The sequence below is a fragment of the Phaenicophaeus curvirostris genome, chromosome 2 (assembly GCF_032191515.1).
Source record: "Phaenicophaeus curvirostris isolate KB17595 chromosome 2, BPBGC_Pcur_1.0, whole genome shotgun sequence".
Lineage (NCBI taxonomy): Eukaryota > Metazoa > Chordata > Aves > Cuculiformes > Cuculidae > Phaenicophaeus > Phaenicophaeus curvirostris.
Genome location: NC_091393.1, coordinates 88,257,516 through 88,273,532, shown reverse-complemented (window position 1 = coordinate 88,273,532; position 16,017 = coordinate 88,257,516). Strand labels below are relative to the sequence as shown.

Genomic DNA, 16,017 nt, shown 5'->3' with positions numbered 1-16,017 from the left:
TTCCTGTGTTCAGAGATCAAGCCAGCTCACTCCTGGCACACCTGATCTCAAACCTCCCCCTGTACGTTTCTGTGGCAATAATCTTCTGCAATGCTGGGAGTTTGGCATTTGCAAATAATTTGCAGGCAGATGGTTGTGGAAAGATCCCGAGACCAGTGGGAATCCTACAAAAATCAACAAGTCCAAACTTGGTAGGTTGTGGAAAGAACAGTAAAAAAAGGAATTTTCTCCAGCAGTTCTCCCTGAAAGTCATTTGCCCACTCCACCGATGGCAGCAGGGTCTCCACTCAGTGCTCATCCCCATGGTGGAACAAAGATGCAAAGACATTAAGAAGAGCAAAAACAGAAGTTCCTTTTATCTGTATCAGAGAATAGAGGCAACACATGAGAAAGTGGCACCAATGAAGCAGGAGCTAAGGTTTTGATGTATTTCTTTTCCCAAAATATTTGCGAGACACAAACTGAGACAAGATGTTCAGGAATCAAAGGTCAGCTGGCCATTCTCTAGACCAGTATTGCCAGGGCTCATAAAATCCAGAAAGGAAGAAAAAATCTGATTTATTACAGGCCACCAGTGCCTTTGGGAACAGCAGGCTACCAACTGCTTAAGGGCATAAATTGACACAGGAATCAAAGCCATGTAAATGAAAATGTTGTTGGCAACATTGAAGAATACTCAGCTCAACCCCCCCCAACTATTTGCACATCACCTCTGTTTTGTTACAGGCACGACTTTGTAAGATGCTTGATGTAACTCAAACTCACTGTGAACTTCCAGCAGTCTTCAGATGAGGCAGCTCTGGACAATGGAACAGATTTTAAGCCCTGTATTTTACATAACTTCGGATGAGCATTTTGCCACACTAACATTTTCACTATCGTGGCCACACAACTTCACGTGAAAAAAATTTAAAAACCCAAATATCACCTCTCTTTCTGCCCCTCGCTGAAAAGTGTTATAGCCACTCTTTATGGCCCCAGGCCACATTGAGAACTAAACCCAGGTGAAGCTTCACCTCCTACAACAAACTTGCACAGGTGCCAGTTAGAAGATCCATAATTGACCGCATGTATTTGATAGAGCACTAATGGCACAAACAAGTTATCCATTACCTTTCTTGGGACACATTCATTATAGTCTTCGCTAAAACTTCTTTGAAAGCTGACTTGGGGAGGGGGGCGTATAATTAGAAATATATTGGTTTAAGCCAGAAATCCATACTAGCAGACTTGCAGTGCACTAGAATGTTTCCAGGTACCAGCTCACCAGCAGAAGTCACTGCAGCAGGATCTTACCAATCTGGCCCATATCCTCCTGCCCTCTGGGTCTCCGTAGTGCAGTCTGCACCACAGGCTCTTACTTCAAATTCTAACATCTTCAGACTGGAGCCTGTGTGTTGTGGAAAGCACCTGCATAAAAAAATGCTTCCAACTGGCTCCAACAATGAACTTCAAATAAAGAAAAAGAAAAAAAGCCCATACCAACTCAGACAGTTCTGATTGCTATCTCCATGCTAATCACAGCAGAGGAACACAATTCATGAGTCCATCTCAGTTTGCCAAGTTGCAAAGGCTTGTTCAAAATAGCAGCTGAAAGCAATCGTAGTCCTTCTCCATACCAATACTTCCCTGTCAGCTCAGCAGGCATGGGGAAGCCTTGGATTAGATTCTTCCCTCCAACAAACCTTTTGCAGAGACTACAAGAATTGCTGAGACCTCTCTCTCTTCAGGAGAATTTTTCCACATGCTGCTTTGCTCACAGAAGTCACTTTGAACTTGGCAAGTTTCTCCATCTTCCACAGTGCTTTTGGACTAACGTTACTGAGTGAGGAAAATCATTCTTTTTGATAGAACTAAGTCTCTTCACCCTAAAAAGCCAAAGCACACCCGTCACACACATACAAACACTGCAAAGAATTAACACAGAAAATAGTTTATTTTCTACTCCAAGGGATCTGAATAACAACATTTCAAACTCATCAGAAACAAGCTTTCAAGTAATACTGCAAGGGACACACAATAAAAGTACACATCCAGACCTCAAAAAGAGCTGGAGACTCCTGCAGACAAGATGTACTTCCTAAAAACACTGCTGAAGGTGAAAATCCAGTCACAGTTAATAGCAGCTCATTTGGGTTTGCAGTTCTGCAAATGAAGTCTCTGTCACAAAGAAACTCCTCCCAATACTGAGAGGTTTTGTCTAAGTAAGGATTTCAGGACTCTACCTCATTACAATATCTTACAGTAAAAATACTTGATGCATTATAAGGCATCTTCCACCTCTCCAAAAGAAGGAGAGAAAAGCAGAACCTTCCGATATCCAAAGAAAGTGAGCTGGACTAACAGATGGCACAGGCTTTGTTCCGATCAACAAGGCTCCACCAGATCACTGCCATGCTACTCTTGAAGCGTATCAGGATTCAAGTTCACTTTGACACAGTGCAAGAAAGCTACCGATTCCCAGCAGTAGAGATCTTCTTGTATTTGTGTATGAAAGCATCCGTCTTTCCAAGACTAACTCCATAGACACCATCTGGCACCAGAGACCCAAACCGTGTCTGTCTGCTGCTGACGGAAGCTTCTTCAACACCGTTCACTGAGGAGGAAGCGTTCCCATCAACATTCAGGGCTTTTGCAATGGCAGCTTCCCTTGCGCCATCAGCAAAGACAATAGGAGAGTCACTTTTGGCATGCTTGGCAACGCCATCAATGCGCTTATGGAGATCTTGGCTCAGTAGCAATACAATAGTGCCTCCAACACGCAGTACTCTGGAAAAAAAAAAGGAAAAAAAATAGGTTAGGTGTTCATTCTGCCTGACATGCATTCATCTGTGCAGAACTCAACACTGCTGACGCTTCAGATGGCACTTGCATTCAACAAAACACTAGGCCTGTTAATGCTCATGGCTCAACTCGATAAACTACACTTCCAAATGGAGTTTAAATTCCCTATCTTTATAACTCTTTCTAAATGGGAGAACAAGGTCCTATCCTAACTCCCAAACATTTCTGGCCTCAGGAGTTCTTTCCACTGCATCAGCAGGGAAGGTAGATTCTGTTTTCCCCCTCTTGGTATTATTTCAAGGACTGAGGGGAGTATCAATTTCAAACACTGGTTTTCGGTTGCATAAGCCTCCACCACTCTGCAAAGGAACAGCTTCCCAGGGCAACAGAAGATTGGTAAGGCAATTCTGAAGCTGACCTTTCCATTTGGAAACTTTAAAAGGTCTGTTCTTTCTCTGTTCCACTGATCCTTAATGGTTTGCAAACTCAGGAAGCAGAGGAAAATTCATCACTGTGTGTAATCCATTTTTCACAGTACATGACCAGACGTGACACTTGGCTTTGAAAGAGAGGAGAAAATAGGACTATCCTTGCTCTGTTCACAGCAAGTGGATTGAACAGTCTTACTCGTGGGGCTCTCACAGTAACGGTCCCTTCCTCATTTCCACATTCCCAGGGAAATATTTTGCTTAGAGTGGCCCAGCAGAGCAAATAAGACCAGACTACAAGCAGAGTCAAAGGGAGGGCTGGTCACTGTAAGCTGACACAAGGTTGCCCTGCTGTTCTGTGGAGCTACCACACCTTCTTCACCACCTTCCCACTGCATTCTTGCATTGGGTGAGCAAAATGAACACTGCTGAAGACCAGTCCTACAGAAAGGACTGTCAGCCTTTCAGCCAAGAAAAGAAATAAAGAAGCACATGGTTTGAACTGCCTGATAGAAGCAGCCTGCTATTAGTTTGGCTGAACTCTGCTACAAAACAACAGGGTGAAAGATGAAAGGAGGCATCTAAAAGCAGACCAGGTGGCCAACTGGATATACACTAACAGAAAGGAAAATTGATACCACCATTTTCTGGTCTGACATCTTTCTTCCCAACAATATAGGCTAGTAAAAGCTTGATTGTCAACCCAAAAGGAAAGCCTATGATTTTATACAAGCTGACCTCAACGGAGACGCTTTATCCACCTGGCCGTGCGTTAAGTTCATCTAGGTCATCCTCTCCTCTTTCTCCTTTCTGCCTTAAGGGTATTTGTGAGTGTGACTCAAACATTTAACCATCGTGCCTTGGAAAGAATATTCGCGAATGTAGCCCACACAACAAGCTCATTCCTTGTCAGCTTGTGCTGCCGCCAGCATTTCCACAGCTTGCAAGACAAGCCACAACAGCCTTCAAGGGACAATTAAAGGACTCGGACTTTCACTGGCTGCACGGGATCCGACTAAAAAACTGGAGTGTGTTTGGAATAAAGAAAACCTGAAGCTGGCTGAACACTTAGGATCACAAACCATCATGACATTTACACCAAACACGTATACCATGTCAAGGGCCACACGTACCTCTCCATTTCCTGGAGAATATCTGGAAGGAGCTGAAAGACTTTTGTTATCTTGAACTTCTTCCCAAACGGAATATCCGCAATCACAGCATCAAAGCTTTCTGAAGGCAACGGCAATGCTGCAGAATAAAGGCAGGTCTTTAAATCGTCCTGTGTGGAAAACGAGCAGCAGCTATGCCCTCAAGCACCTTACAAAACTGCCTGCCAACGCTTTTGCGGGTTATGCACCCAGACTCATGGCTCCTTCTGTACCTTTCCTCACAAATGGCATCACAAAGCCACCAACCCAATGCAGACCGAGAAGAGACAAATGCATGAGTGTGTGGGTTAGCTCACAGACTCCTAGTTAGTGGGGATATGTTTGCTCCATAACAAGACTCTACAAACAAGGGACTGCATGGGTCCAAATCAGCTGCTGCTTCTCAACACAAGGGAATCTTTACAAGCAAAAACACAAAAGAAGAACTAAGCTTGCAAGCATTTTACACTAAGTACATGTATGAATGGCAACGAACCACATTTTAAATTCTTCTCTATCCCCGTTTTCTCCAATCAGAATCGCCTAGGTTCTGTTGGAGCTTGAGTCATTGAAGTACCTTCCCAGAGTTTCTGCATCCTACAACAGTCCGTTGTTGTGACCATGAGGCAGCACTGCACCCTTGTGGTGATGAAGGTTGGCCATATACCAGGCTACGCCGGCCAGACAGGGCTTTGCCAGCTTGCCAAACAATGAGACTATGGATTCTCCATCTCTCAGGATGCTCAGAACTCGACTGGACAATGCCCTCAGCAACCTGACCCAGCTTTAGGGTTAGCCTCATTCCCAGCAGATGACAGGACTAAAGAGCTCCAGCAGTCCCTTCTCACCTAAATCCTGTCGTGATTCTATGCCAGCCTTTCCAGAACTGGCAGGAGATGTTTCTTGGACCATCCTTGGATCAACACTTGCAGCACAACAATTTTAGAACAATTTTATCTACAAATGGAAGGACAAGTTACCTACAGTCCTTCAACACATGCAGAAATAACAGCATCTGATCAGTGACAAAGACACCAGTTACTTGTTCAGTATTAGAAAAGCCTGACATCAAAGTACTGTCCGTTACCCTAGAAGCTCAGCACAATCACAGCTTTTAAAGAAGAAATAAAGCTATATATGTTCTTACAAAAAACACATAATATTTCTTACAGTTCTGATAAGAAATACATTGCAAGTTTAAAAAATATGAACGCTTCATCACCCGTGCACAGGGAAGAACACCCAGCTCTCGTCTGGTGTAAATTTCATAAATGACTAATTTAGATTCAGGCTTTGAGGTCCAGAGTAAGGTCATTAAATTATTATGTTCTCCCCTGATTAACTTATGAAGTGAGAGCATGAGCAGGAGAGAGTCTTCCAGGAGAAAGGCATCGTCATTTAAGATACTCGTACTGCAAAACATCAACGAATTAGCTGATCTTAATGCAATTACTTATCTGGTAAATTGAAGTTACAAACCACTTTTTGTCTGTCCTTGCTGTTTTCCCATAAGACAAAGAATTCTTATATAGTATGTACTCTCTGTGGCATTCAAAACTTTACCATTCAGACAGACAACTACTGCCCATGTCTGACAATTATTATTTTCATTGTCTTCTGCTGAGTATATTCTCACCAAAGTTCCTGGGAGCAGGAGGCAGGGAGGGGAAAGCAAAAAATTATCCATTCTCTAGAACTACAGTCACTACTTGGCTCTTTTATTAAGAGGTAGCTCTACTACACGTAACCTCAAGAGATCCTATGTTACCTGCGTAATCCTAAAACTACAAAATATTTCCAACATGTATCACTTGGAAAGCCTACAGCCATACCTTTCACAGAAGCTTTAAGCAACTCAATCTTATCCATCAAGCCTGCAGTCCTAAGATTCTCATCTGCACCTTCTAACTGTGAATCACTTAGATCAGCACCCCAGTAACACGCTTCCTGTTCAGAGAAAAAGAGAAAAGTCACTTGGACGGGAACCAGGTGTATTTATTTTAGAAAGGCTTCTCAGAACTGTCTTGTTGCACACCTCTCCCAAGATAAACCCCTTGCTGGGAGATCTACTACCATTCCACAGAGCAATACATAGACTCAGAGGACAGAGAACTGGGTGAAGTTTGAGCACTCTTGACTCCTTCCGTATTCTGGTCTGCTCAAGACACTTGTGACTTACAGAAACATTTAGGCTCTGTACTAACAGCAAGACCCCAGATGGCTACAAACAGCCATGCTGCCTCTAATAGTGGAAACTGGCTGTACTGTCCCACTGACACCTCTGATCCCAGGATAAGTCGAGGCACTTTTAGAAGTCCATGCCTGTCTTGCACAAACCCTGTGCTTCCTGCGGAGCAATGTTTGTCCTAAAACACTCTCAACAACGGCACAGAAGGACCGGTTTGGTTCTAGCTTTTCAGTAACGCACTTTGGTATAATGGTTGCACACATTTTTTCCCGATGGAACTACAAGGTCCTGCCTGTTGCTACTGTGATACTCACAGGCCACTCTTTAGCAGCTTCCAGAAGTATCGTTCCCAGCCCACACATGGGATCCAGCACAAAGGCACCTGCCTGCAAAAATAAAGGGGTTATTGTATCTCAAGCAAGACAAACTCCTCTCCCAGGACAAAGTTTACTACTGACGTATGGATCACCTAGGTATTCCCACTGTGCAGTGTAAGTAAAAATAATTACTGGTTTTCCAGGCCCAACTGGCTTGCAAGAGAACATAGCAAAACACATTAGTAGTTTCACTAGAGACAATGCATCGATGTATGTAGCCCTGAGGTGATGTTTAGTGGAAAAGACTAAAAGTGGACTGCAGACAGATATTGGTACCAAATTAATCTGTGGAAAATATCACACTCGCTTCTATTTTCCCCTCGGAAGAGCAACCCAAACAAAATTTGAAGCCTGGAGAGTGAAAAAAACTGTGAATCCTTTTCCTCATTTCCTCATTCATGTCTTAGCGCATGGGACACTACAATCACCACACTTCTTCAAAGCTCCCTGCTCCTGCCCCCATAAGCAGCAACCCCTCCATCATTTGGGACTCTACAGCTTTGCCATGAACATTTGGCTTACCCTGATTTCAGCCAGAGATGCCATGGCCCATGCAACTGTTGACCGCAGCCCTGCTGTTTTGATATACTGTCTGTTTGCCAACGGAAGCCTGCAGGCAGCAAAAAATCAATGTTAGGCAACAGCACAACCACCCAGAAAAGCCCATGTAATATGAAAGAATAAATGACCTGGACAGATCTGCAGACAGACACAAACGACAGCTTGCTTTTATCCATAACTCATCACAAAGTCTGGCCTACAAGCGCAGATAAGCTCCACACAGAACACAAGACTAACACGACAGTCCAGTGAATATCAAACCAGAAGATAAACGCTCACAGTCAAATGCAAGACTATTTAGAAATTATGCCTGTTCTGATACTGACAAAACAAATCTGATGAGGAGGACGCCCACCTGAAAAGGGGAATCCCCACCACAGAGTGAATGTCATTAAGACGGACAAAGACCTGAAAGAGGGGAAAAAAATTACATTTGAAACTCTCCATCTGACACATCAATAGCTTTAACTCATTTAAACCAGACACAGAAGATGTTTCTACAAACTTCTTATCCTAGTTTTAAGAACAAAAATATACACTTTGGACAATTAGATTAATTGGAAGAAAGCACACTAAATTATCAGAATGCCTCCTTGAAGAGAGCATCCCAGCGCTCAGCTATTCCCACACACACGCTTATTTTTTGGGGCATTTCAGATGGAGGCAAAACTGAGTAATCCTTACAGAAGTATAGGCAGCTGAAGAAAATGCCCTCCTGTCCTACAGAAAGCATCTTAAAAGACAAGTGAGCTCCCCAACAGATTTGGCATGACTGTAGTCCCTCCCCATGGAGCCCTAAGAGAGCCATGATGCTTTTGAAGTATCTCAGTGCTCAGCACTTAAATGGTTTCATAGCAAAAATCTGGACAAGAACAAAAGCCCCACTTCAGGCTCAACAAGGCCGTATTTGATGCACAGCCGATAAAAAACAGAGCCAGTAGATGAGCTCAGAGCTTTTAGAGATGGTTTCAGACCTCCCAGCACCGGTGCTGAGAGCAGCTTCCACAGGCCAAGCACAGAAATGAAGAAACAGCTTGCCAAGGGCAATGAAACCTTTCCAAGATCTCCACACAGCCTGCACCATGGAGGATGCCTAAAGCAGGCTACTTTGAGGGACGAGCCCTGGGAGGAGGCTCTTCCATCAATGGCATTCTCAAGTTCTTCAAGAACACAACCTCCCCGCTCACTCTCTTCCCCTGTAGAGGCTAAACTACCTGCTCAACAGCTCAGGGGACCTCTGCTTTCAACACAGAGTTCAGCACTTTGCAAGCAGGCCAGATCCTGAACCATCACCTGCATGGATCCTTCCCCTCAGAGGGGGGCCATGCTGGCCATTCCAGTATTTAAGTGCTCGGGAAGGCACTCACACAGTGTCTACTGAAAACTTTAGCTCAGTGCTACCCAATGATTTCTAAATTCAGCAGCAGAAAGACAGAGAGAGGCCACCATCCCATGTGCAAAGGGAGCAAAGAACAAAATGAAAGATATTGCGAGCAATTCTGGAAGAAGCAAGAAGCCATCTAGCAGACAAGCACTACTACCTCTAGATCAGGGTTCCGCAGATCAGCCCGCCACCCAAACTGCTTCATGAGCGCTATGCCAACGGCTCTTCCGATCTCCTGCAAGGGGGAAGAACAGACACGGGCAGTAAAACCAACAGATTTAAAAAAACTACCCATTTCAGCCTCAACTGCACAATCCTCAAGTACCTGCCAAAAGAACGGGCCTCTCTTTATCCCTATGAGATTAATTCCTACAAAGCCCCAAAAACGGACAACAGGACACAGGGAGTAGAGCAAACACACCAAAGGACAAAGGGATTATCGCTTAGCTGGAGTGTGAGAGGCTGAAGTTTAAGTCCCGCCCAAGCTACAATAAAAGCTGTCATCACTTTTGGAATTATAGAACATGCACTAAAAATATTTCTGATGGACATAAACTAGATCACCCAGGAGGAAATCTCCAAACACGCAACTGCTACTCACAATTTTAATGCTTCTATGGCATCTAGAAAGCTCTCACTACTTTCAGAGTGCAAGAGTTGAAACATGACACAAATTTAAGCAAACATTCATGTTGGCAGGCTCACGCGTCCCACCTGCCCACGTTCCTAGCTTCAGCAAGAAAAAAAAAAAAAATCTAGTTAAACCACTGCTGTCTTCAAGTAAGAGAAATCTACAGAAATTGAAACTACACAGAGCTTTGTTTATTTTTTTTCCCCTCACAGCAGAAAGTTAATACAGATGGGATCAGTGCTAGATGGAAAGGGCCCCTGGAAGTCCTCTACGCCACTACTCTCTCCCAGGGCCAAGATCCACTCCCTGTGACACCTCCCAGGCCTGCACTGCCCTCCTAGGGAACAAACACTCCCCAATACCCAGTCAGAGCCCACCGACCCGCAAGTTCTGGCCTGTGCCTTTCTTTTACACCCTCTGCCACAACTGAGAGCAGTTTGGCTCCACAGTCCTTGCAAGGGCCCTTTTAAGTAGCTGTAAGCTAGTATCAGATCACTTCTCAAGCTCCACAAGCCCAAGTACCTCAACTTATCCTCAATAAAAGGCACTGATTTGAAAAATACTCAGGGTAACAGAGCCCAGAAATTAACAGCAACCCTAGCATTTCTACTTATTTAAAACAAATGCAGATTAAGGGCTTGGTTGAGAAAATACAGAAAAACCTCCAGCAGTTTATTATTCTAAAACATACAACACAACTGAAATGACAAACGAAACTACACATCTCCCTTCCCCTTTGGTAAATTACTTTAAAACAGAGATACTTGAGCATACCTGCGAAGTAAGTATTTTGGCAATTGCTCCACTACAGCGACAAGAAACTCTGAAACTGAAGCCAAATTCCTCATTTGCAACAGCTTCCTCTTTGCTGCTTTTGGAAAGGTCTTCTAAGGAAGCCTGGCTTTCAGCCCCACAGTTCTGGTCGCTCTTTCTCTCAGGTACCATATAACTCTCTCCATCTTCTGCTTGACATTCCTCAGGCTCTCTCACTTGTTCTGCTTTCTGCCTTTTAGTTACAATATTTGTCTCTTCTTCTGATTTTCTCTTGAGAGGCAACCTGTTTTCTGGAAGCACATCTTTTTTCCCCTCGCACCCACGAAGGTTCCTCCAAGTAGAGATTACATCCAGCCAAGACTTTGGTTCCTCAGTGACAAGGCTTTTAATCTCATGCAGCATCTTCCCTGGAAGAAAAAGTAGTTTCAGCTTAAGTACTACAGTCTCAGAATTTGATTTTCCTACAGATTGAGAACAGCTGTTAACAGACGGCGTTCAAATTTTGTTTGTGTGTGAATCCAGGAACCACAGCAGCAGGCATCACTGCCATCACAGGCACAACCGAGCTCTCAGTACCCACACATGCCACCAGCAGAGACCAAGGCATCCCTCTGATTAGAAGCTCTGCAGAACTAAGATGAAATTGTGCAAGGATTGTATTCTGCAGAAGAATTCAGCAGCTCTAAAAAAACTGGACCATTCCCAGGGACAGAGGGCCAGCCAACCATGCCATCCTCCCCAGAAAGCACTTGGTCCAGGATTAGAGACGTGGGATACTTTCCAAGAATCAAAGACACACAGTGATTCAGCTCAGAATCAAGTCCTCCATCCCTGGAGGTGTTCAAGGCCAGGCTGGATGGGGCCTTGGGCAGCCTGATCTAGTGGGATGTCCCTGCTCAGGGCATGGGGGTTGGAACTAGATGATCTTTAAGGTCCCTTCCAGCCCATATTGTTTTATGATTGTATGACTCCCACCGGGGTTCACGATTCCAAGTACACCCGAGAGAAGGAGCTGGTGCCAGCCTTACCTTTCTCCCTAGAAACGGGGAGCGGGGGCTGTTTGTGGAGCCGCAGGAACAGCCGCTCTCCAGACCGGAGCTCCCTCAGCTCAGCCAGCTTTGCCTCTGTGCTGAAGAAGACCTTTCCAGGGACGCTGACCACCTCCAGGGAAACACAAGCTCCGATCGTGGCAGGAAGATGTGCAGCTGGCCACCCCAAACAAACGCACATTTGGGGCGAGCAGCAGCCCCTCAACCCCGGGTCCCCCCTCCTCCCCTGGCCCTTCTCCACCCTGGCCCCTCTGGGTCCAGGATTAGAGACAGGGGACACTTCCCAAGAATCAAAGACGCGCATCGATTAAGCTCAGACTAAAGTTCACCAGTTTGTTCTTTCTGAAAGGAAATATCTCTTCCCTATTCATCGAGCTGACTTCGGTCCTGCAAGGTCTGAAGCCTGAACTCACGCCTGGGGGTAGTTCTCCTGACCCAGCTGTGACGAGGGACGCACGAGGAATACAGAGGCCAATTCGCTGCAAAACCTCAAAACCGGTCAAGGCACAGGGGGCTGGGGGGAAGCTGCGTCTTTTCTCGGTTAGAACCACGGCTAAACTTGATCCTCAAAGCCGACGGCGACCTGTCATCTCCCAAATTCAACCCACCCAGCACGCTCGGGGCGAGCAGCCGCCCCTCCAGCGCGGGCCCCCCCTTCGCCCCAGCCGGTCCCCTCTCGCCTCCCTCGCTCCCTCTCGCCTCCCCCCGGCCCCTTCTGGCCCCGTCGCGGGGGAGGCAGCGCCGCCCCCGACCCCGCGGGGGCCGAGGGGACACGTCCCACCCCTGCGCCGGCCACCCGCCTCTCCTCCCTTCCCTCCCCTCCCCTTCTCCTCCCCGCCCGGCCCTCACCTCGGAGGCGCCGAGCCGCGCCCGCACCTCCCGCTCCAAGAAGGGCTCCAGCCCCCTGCCCGCCGTGCAAAAGAACCGCCCGCCGCCCGCCGCCATCGCAACGCGGGGCGGGGAGGGGGCGGGGCCCACGCGGGGCGGGAGGCGGGGCGGCGGCGCCTTCCCCTTCCTAGCGGGCGGTACCGCTCTGGGCCAGCTCCGTCCTCCCCATAACCTCCTTTCAGGTCCTTAGATGGAGCAATGAGGTCTCCCCTCAGCCTCCTGCAGGCTAAAAAACCCCAGCTCTCTCAGCCGCTCCTCATAAGGCCTGTTCTCCAGCCCCTTCACCAGCTTCGTTGCTCTTCTCTGGACTCGCTCCAGAGCCTCAACATCCTTCTTGTGGTGAGGGGCCCAGAACTGAACACAGGATTCAGGGTGCAGCCTCTCCAGTGTTGAGTACAAGAGCAGAATAACCTCCCTGGACCTGCTGGTCACACTGTTTCCGATACAAGCCAAGATGCCATTGGCCTTCTTGGCCACCTGGGCACACTGCTGGCTCATGTTCAGTTGCCATCAACCAACACCCCCAGGTGCTTCTCCTCGAGGCAGCTTTCTAGCTACCATGCCATGCCATGCCATGCCATGCCATGCCATAGCATAGTATAGCATACCACACCACAGCATCCCATCCCATATCATAAGCACAACCTGCTTGTGCATCACACAACCTGCAAAATGCATCACAACACATGCCATGCAATGCCATGCCGTACCCCATGCCGTACCCCATGCCGTACCCCATGCCGTACCATGCACGCAGCACAAAATGCAATACCGTTGCAGACCATACAGATGACAGAAATGCCTTAGCATACCATTCCTACCAACCACAGAAAACCAGCCATGCCACACAGTAGAAACCATAGCATCCAAAAGGTACCATACACACAATACAAAACACACCATACTGGCTTCAAAATCCATACCATACCATTGTAATTACCATACCATGCAAAATATTCTATCAAACCATACCATACAATAGACAACATACCATAGTAAACATTTCCATACATACCATATAAAACACCGCACTACACCGTACAAAGCACCAAACCCTAAATACCATACCATACCCTACAATACAACACAAATTAAAATAAAATGCAAAATACAATACAGTACAGAACCCATTACAACCCAAATATATCACAAATACATTACAATACAACATACACCTGGGGCAGGGCAATCCCCAATTTCAGTACAGGATGCAGGATGATGTGATTGAGAACAGCCCTGTTGAGAAGGACTTCATGGTGCTTGTTTGATGAGAAGCGTGACATGAGCCAGCAATGTGCACTCACAGCCCAGAAGGCCAGCCGTATCCTGGGCTATATCAAAAGAAGCGTGGCCAGCAGGTTCTTTCCAGTACGTGAAAGGGGCTACAAGAAAGCTGGGGAGAGACTGTTTACAAGGGCTTGTAGTGATAGGACTAGGGGCAATGCCTATAAACTATTTTGATAGGAATGGTTGGACTCGATGATCCGGTGGGTCTCTTCCAACCTGGTTGTTCTACGATTCTATGATTCTATGAAACTGGAAAGGGGCAGATTTAGAGCAGACATAAGGGAGAATTTCTTCACCATGAGAGTGGTGAGACACAGGAAGAGGTTGCCCAGGGAAGCTGTGGCTGCTCCGTCCCTGGAGGTGTTCAAGGCTGGGTTGGATGAGGCCTTGGGCAGCCTGGTCTGGTGAGAAGCGTCCCTGCCCATGGCAGCGGGGTTGGAACTAGGTGATCTTTAAGGTCCCTTCCAACACAAACGATTCTATGATTCTATGACATGTGAAATAAACCGTAGCAAAAAAGCCCTTTTTAAACTTTGGAAAACAGCTTTATGATTTGTTGGTTTTATTCTGTAAGATAATACCAAGGAGAATAAATGCCTGGAAAGTTGGTGTAAAATGCAATTTGCTAGAATGTATGTAGTTCTTTTGGAAATGCAACAAGCAAGAATCCTGTTTACCGCCTTATACAATGCCTTAGTTGGGAAATATTCTTCTTTTTTCAGAAGGAAAAAGTAGAATTAATAATTTATGACTTAGAGTGACGTACCTTAAAAAGAATGCAGTTAATGTTATAGCCCAACACCCAAAGCCCCTGAAAATCAGGAGAGGATTTAAGCAAAGCTGTCATTCAGCCTTTGGCTACTTTCAATATAACAAAGGAGATTAAAGAAAAGCGCACTCAACCCTCCATATCCTCTTTTATCTTTTATGTTGTGGTCTTTAGGAAGGCCTGTAAATTATTAAAGCATCTGTGCTATGTTGTAAGCAAACCTAGCATATTTGTGGCATTAAGTGCCACAGGTAAGATTAAGCCGTACCACTTCACTCCAGTTTAGGCTATCAATTCAGCTCTGTGATCCTGACTAGAAAAGAAAAGGTTATTAATTAGCTGGGAACTAGGTTCTTTCTCTAGAAGCACAACCTGGTGGCCGAAGGAAACAATAACTTGAACATCTGTGTGTGACAAATGCAAGTAGACAGTCTGGAGTTTGCTGCTGAGCGCCTTCTGAGAAGTGTACCAGTACCGTATGGATACCAGGTGGAGAGGTCCGATAAATGAGGCAACAAGGGGGAAATGGAGAAACGCAGAAGTGCAAGATTTTTTTTATTGTAGAACATAATGTTTCTGACATTAGAGAAATGCTGTAATATATTAACAAACTGCTTATTTATTCATTTTGAAGACTTCTAAACCGAAAACATCACCCCAGCTGTTTGAAAACATGAGTCTATCTGTCTTTTAATCCTATGAATTCTGAAAGAAAGACATAAACAAATTCAGGTAATAGGAGGTAAAGTCATAGTTTACATATTCTTTATTTGTATATTATAACAATACTGAATTTTAAAATTAAGTCTTTTCTATGTGAGCTGAGAATTCCACTTAAACAGGAATAGACTACAAAATTGCATTAAGGCAAAAGAGTTCTATGAAGAAGCCTGCAGTGAAACTGTACTGCTGGGATTTCACTCCCAGTAAGCTGCTACTGACATTTTATCTGACATGCTGTTGACTGTCTTTTCACATCTTGTGTTATTAAACTAACAATTAAGGAAAATCAGAAAAGCCAGTGATTCATAAATTGGTAGGTGTGGCCTAATACATGAGGTATTTTTCTGGAAATGTAGAAAATCATATATACATATATATAATGTATCCGTTTAAAATGAGAAAGGAATAGTAGAAAAGTCACTCATGAAACACTTTTTATTAAAGAAATGGCTCATTATCCTTTTGTGTGACTCACAAAGTCACCATTAATCAGCTATGTAATCTGTAATTATATATAGCATTACTCTGCGCACATGGGTGCAAAAATCCATAGCTAGAATTTTATTATCCCTGTCTCAAGGGACTGATAGAAGAGAAAATTATTAAACAACAAAATTATGTGTTTCTTAGCATCACGAGGTGACAGTTCCCTTGTAATAAATAGGTAGTGTAACTTTGTATTTTCATTCTGCACATGTTAACCCTGTTTAAAAGCACGATACATTGAATGAAAAATTAAAATTCTTTTTTCTGTCCTTAATTGTTTTCTTTTTCAGATGCATTTTCTTCTGTTTGGTTCACTTGGTTCACTGACTACAAATGAGCACACTCATCTTTTCTATTTTTTTTATATTCTTTTACTACTCCTCACTCATTTTTTCTATTTTTTTAAATACAGAATTAAAGGGCATTTGATATTAAGTTCTCTGCTCTCTCCAAAATGTGGCTTCTACTGTTCTCTCACATCCTGTTCCCTTAAACATCTCCTCTAAATTACTCCCTCTCCCTCCCCAATCCATGCCC

General features: G+C 45.0%; 1 protein-coding gene across 1 annotated transcript; it reads right to left on the bottom strand.

Moving 5' to 3' along the window:
* Positions 1-1,941: 1,941 nt before the first annotated feature.
* On the bottom strand, positions 1,942-12,294 carry LOC138718349 (THUMP domain-containing protein 2-like). Its single transcript, XM_069852792.1, has 10 exons — positions 12,177-12,294; positions 11,307-11,439; positions 10,279-10,685; positions 9,031-9,108; positions 7,845-7,897; positions 7,451-7,538; positions 6,866-6,937; positions 6,196-6,310; positions 4,346-4,463; positions 1,942-2,769 (listed from the first exon to the last, which is right to left on the bottom strand). Exons 1-10 carry the CDS (start codon positions 12,270-12,272, stop codon positions 2,451-2,453), a joined length of 1,479 nt encoding a protein of 492 aa, XP_069708893.1. The 5' UTR covers positions 12,273-12,294; the 3' UTR covers positions 1,942-2,450.
* Between the last annotated feature and the right edge of the window lie 3,723 nt (positions 12,295-16,017).

Excerpts from the sequence above, each read along its gene's own strand:
- LOC138718349 (XM_069852792.1), bottom strand. The coding sequence starts at position 12,272 with ATGGCGGCGGGCGGCGGGCGGTTCTTTTGCACGGCGGGCAGGGGGCTG. Across the intron at positions 9,109-10,278 it reads CCAAAATACTTACTTCGCAG|GAGATCGGAAGAGCCGTTGG; the intron begins GTATGCTCAAGT and ends TCCCCCTTGCAG. Across the intron at positions 7,898-9,030 it reads TGCGGAACCCTGATCTAGAG|GTCTTTGTCCGTCTTAATGA; the intron begins GTAGTAGTGCTT and ends CCCCTCTTTCAG.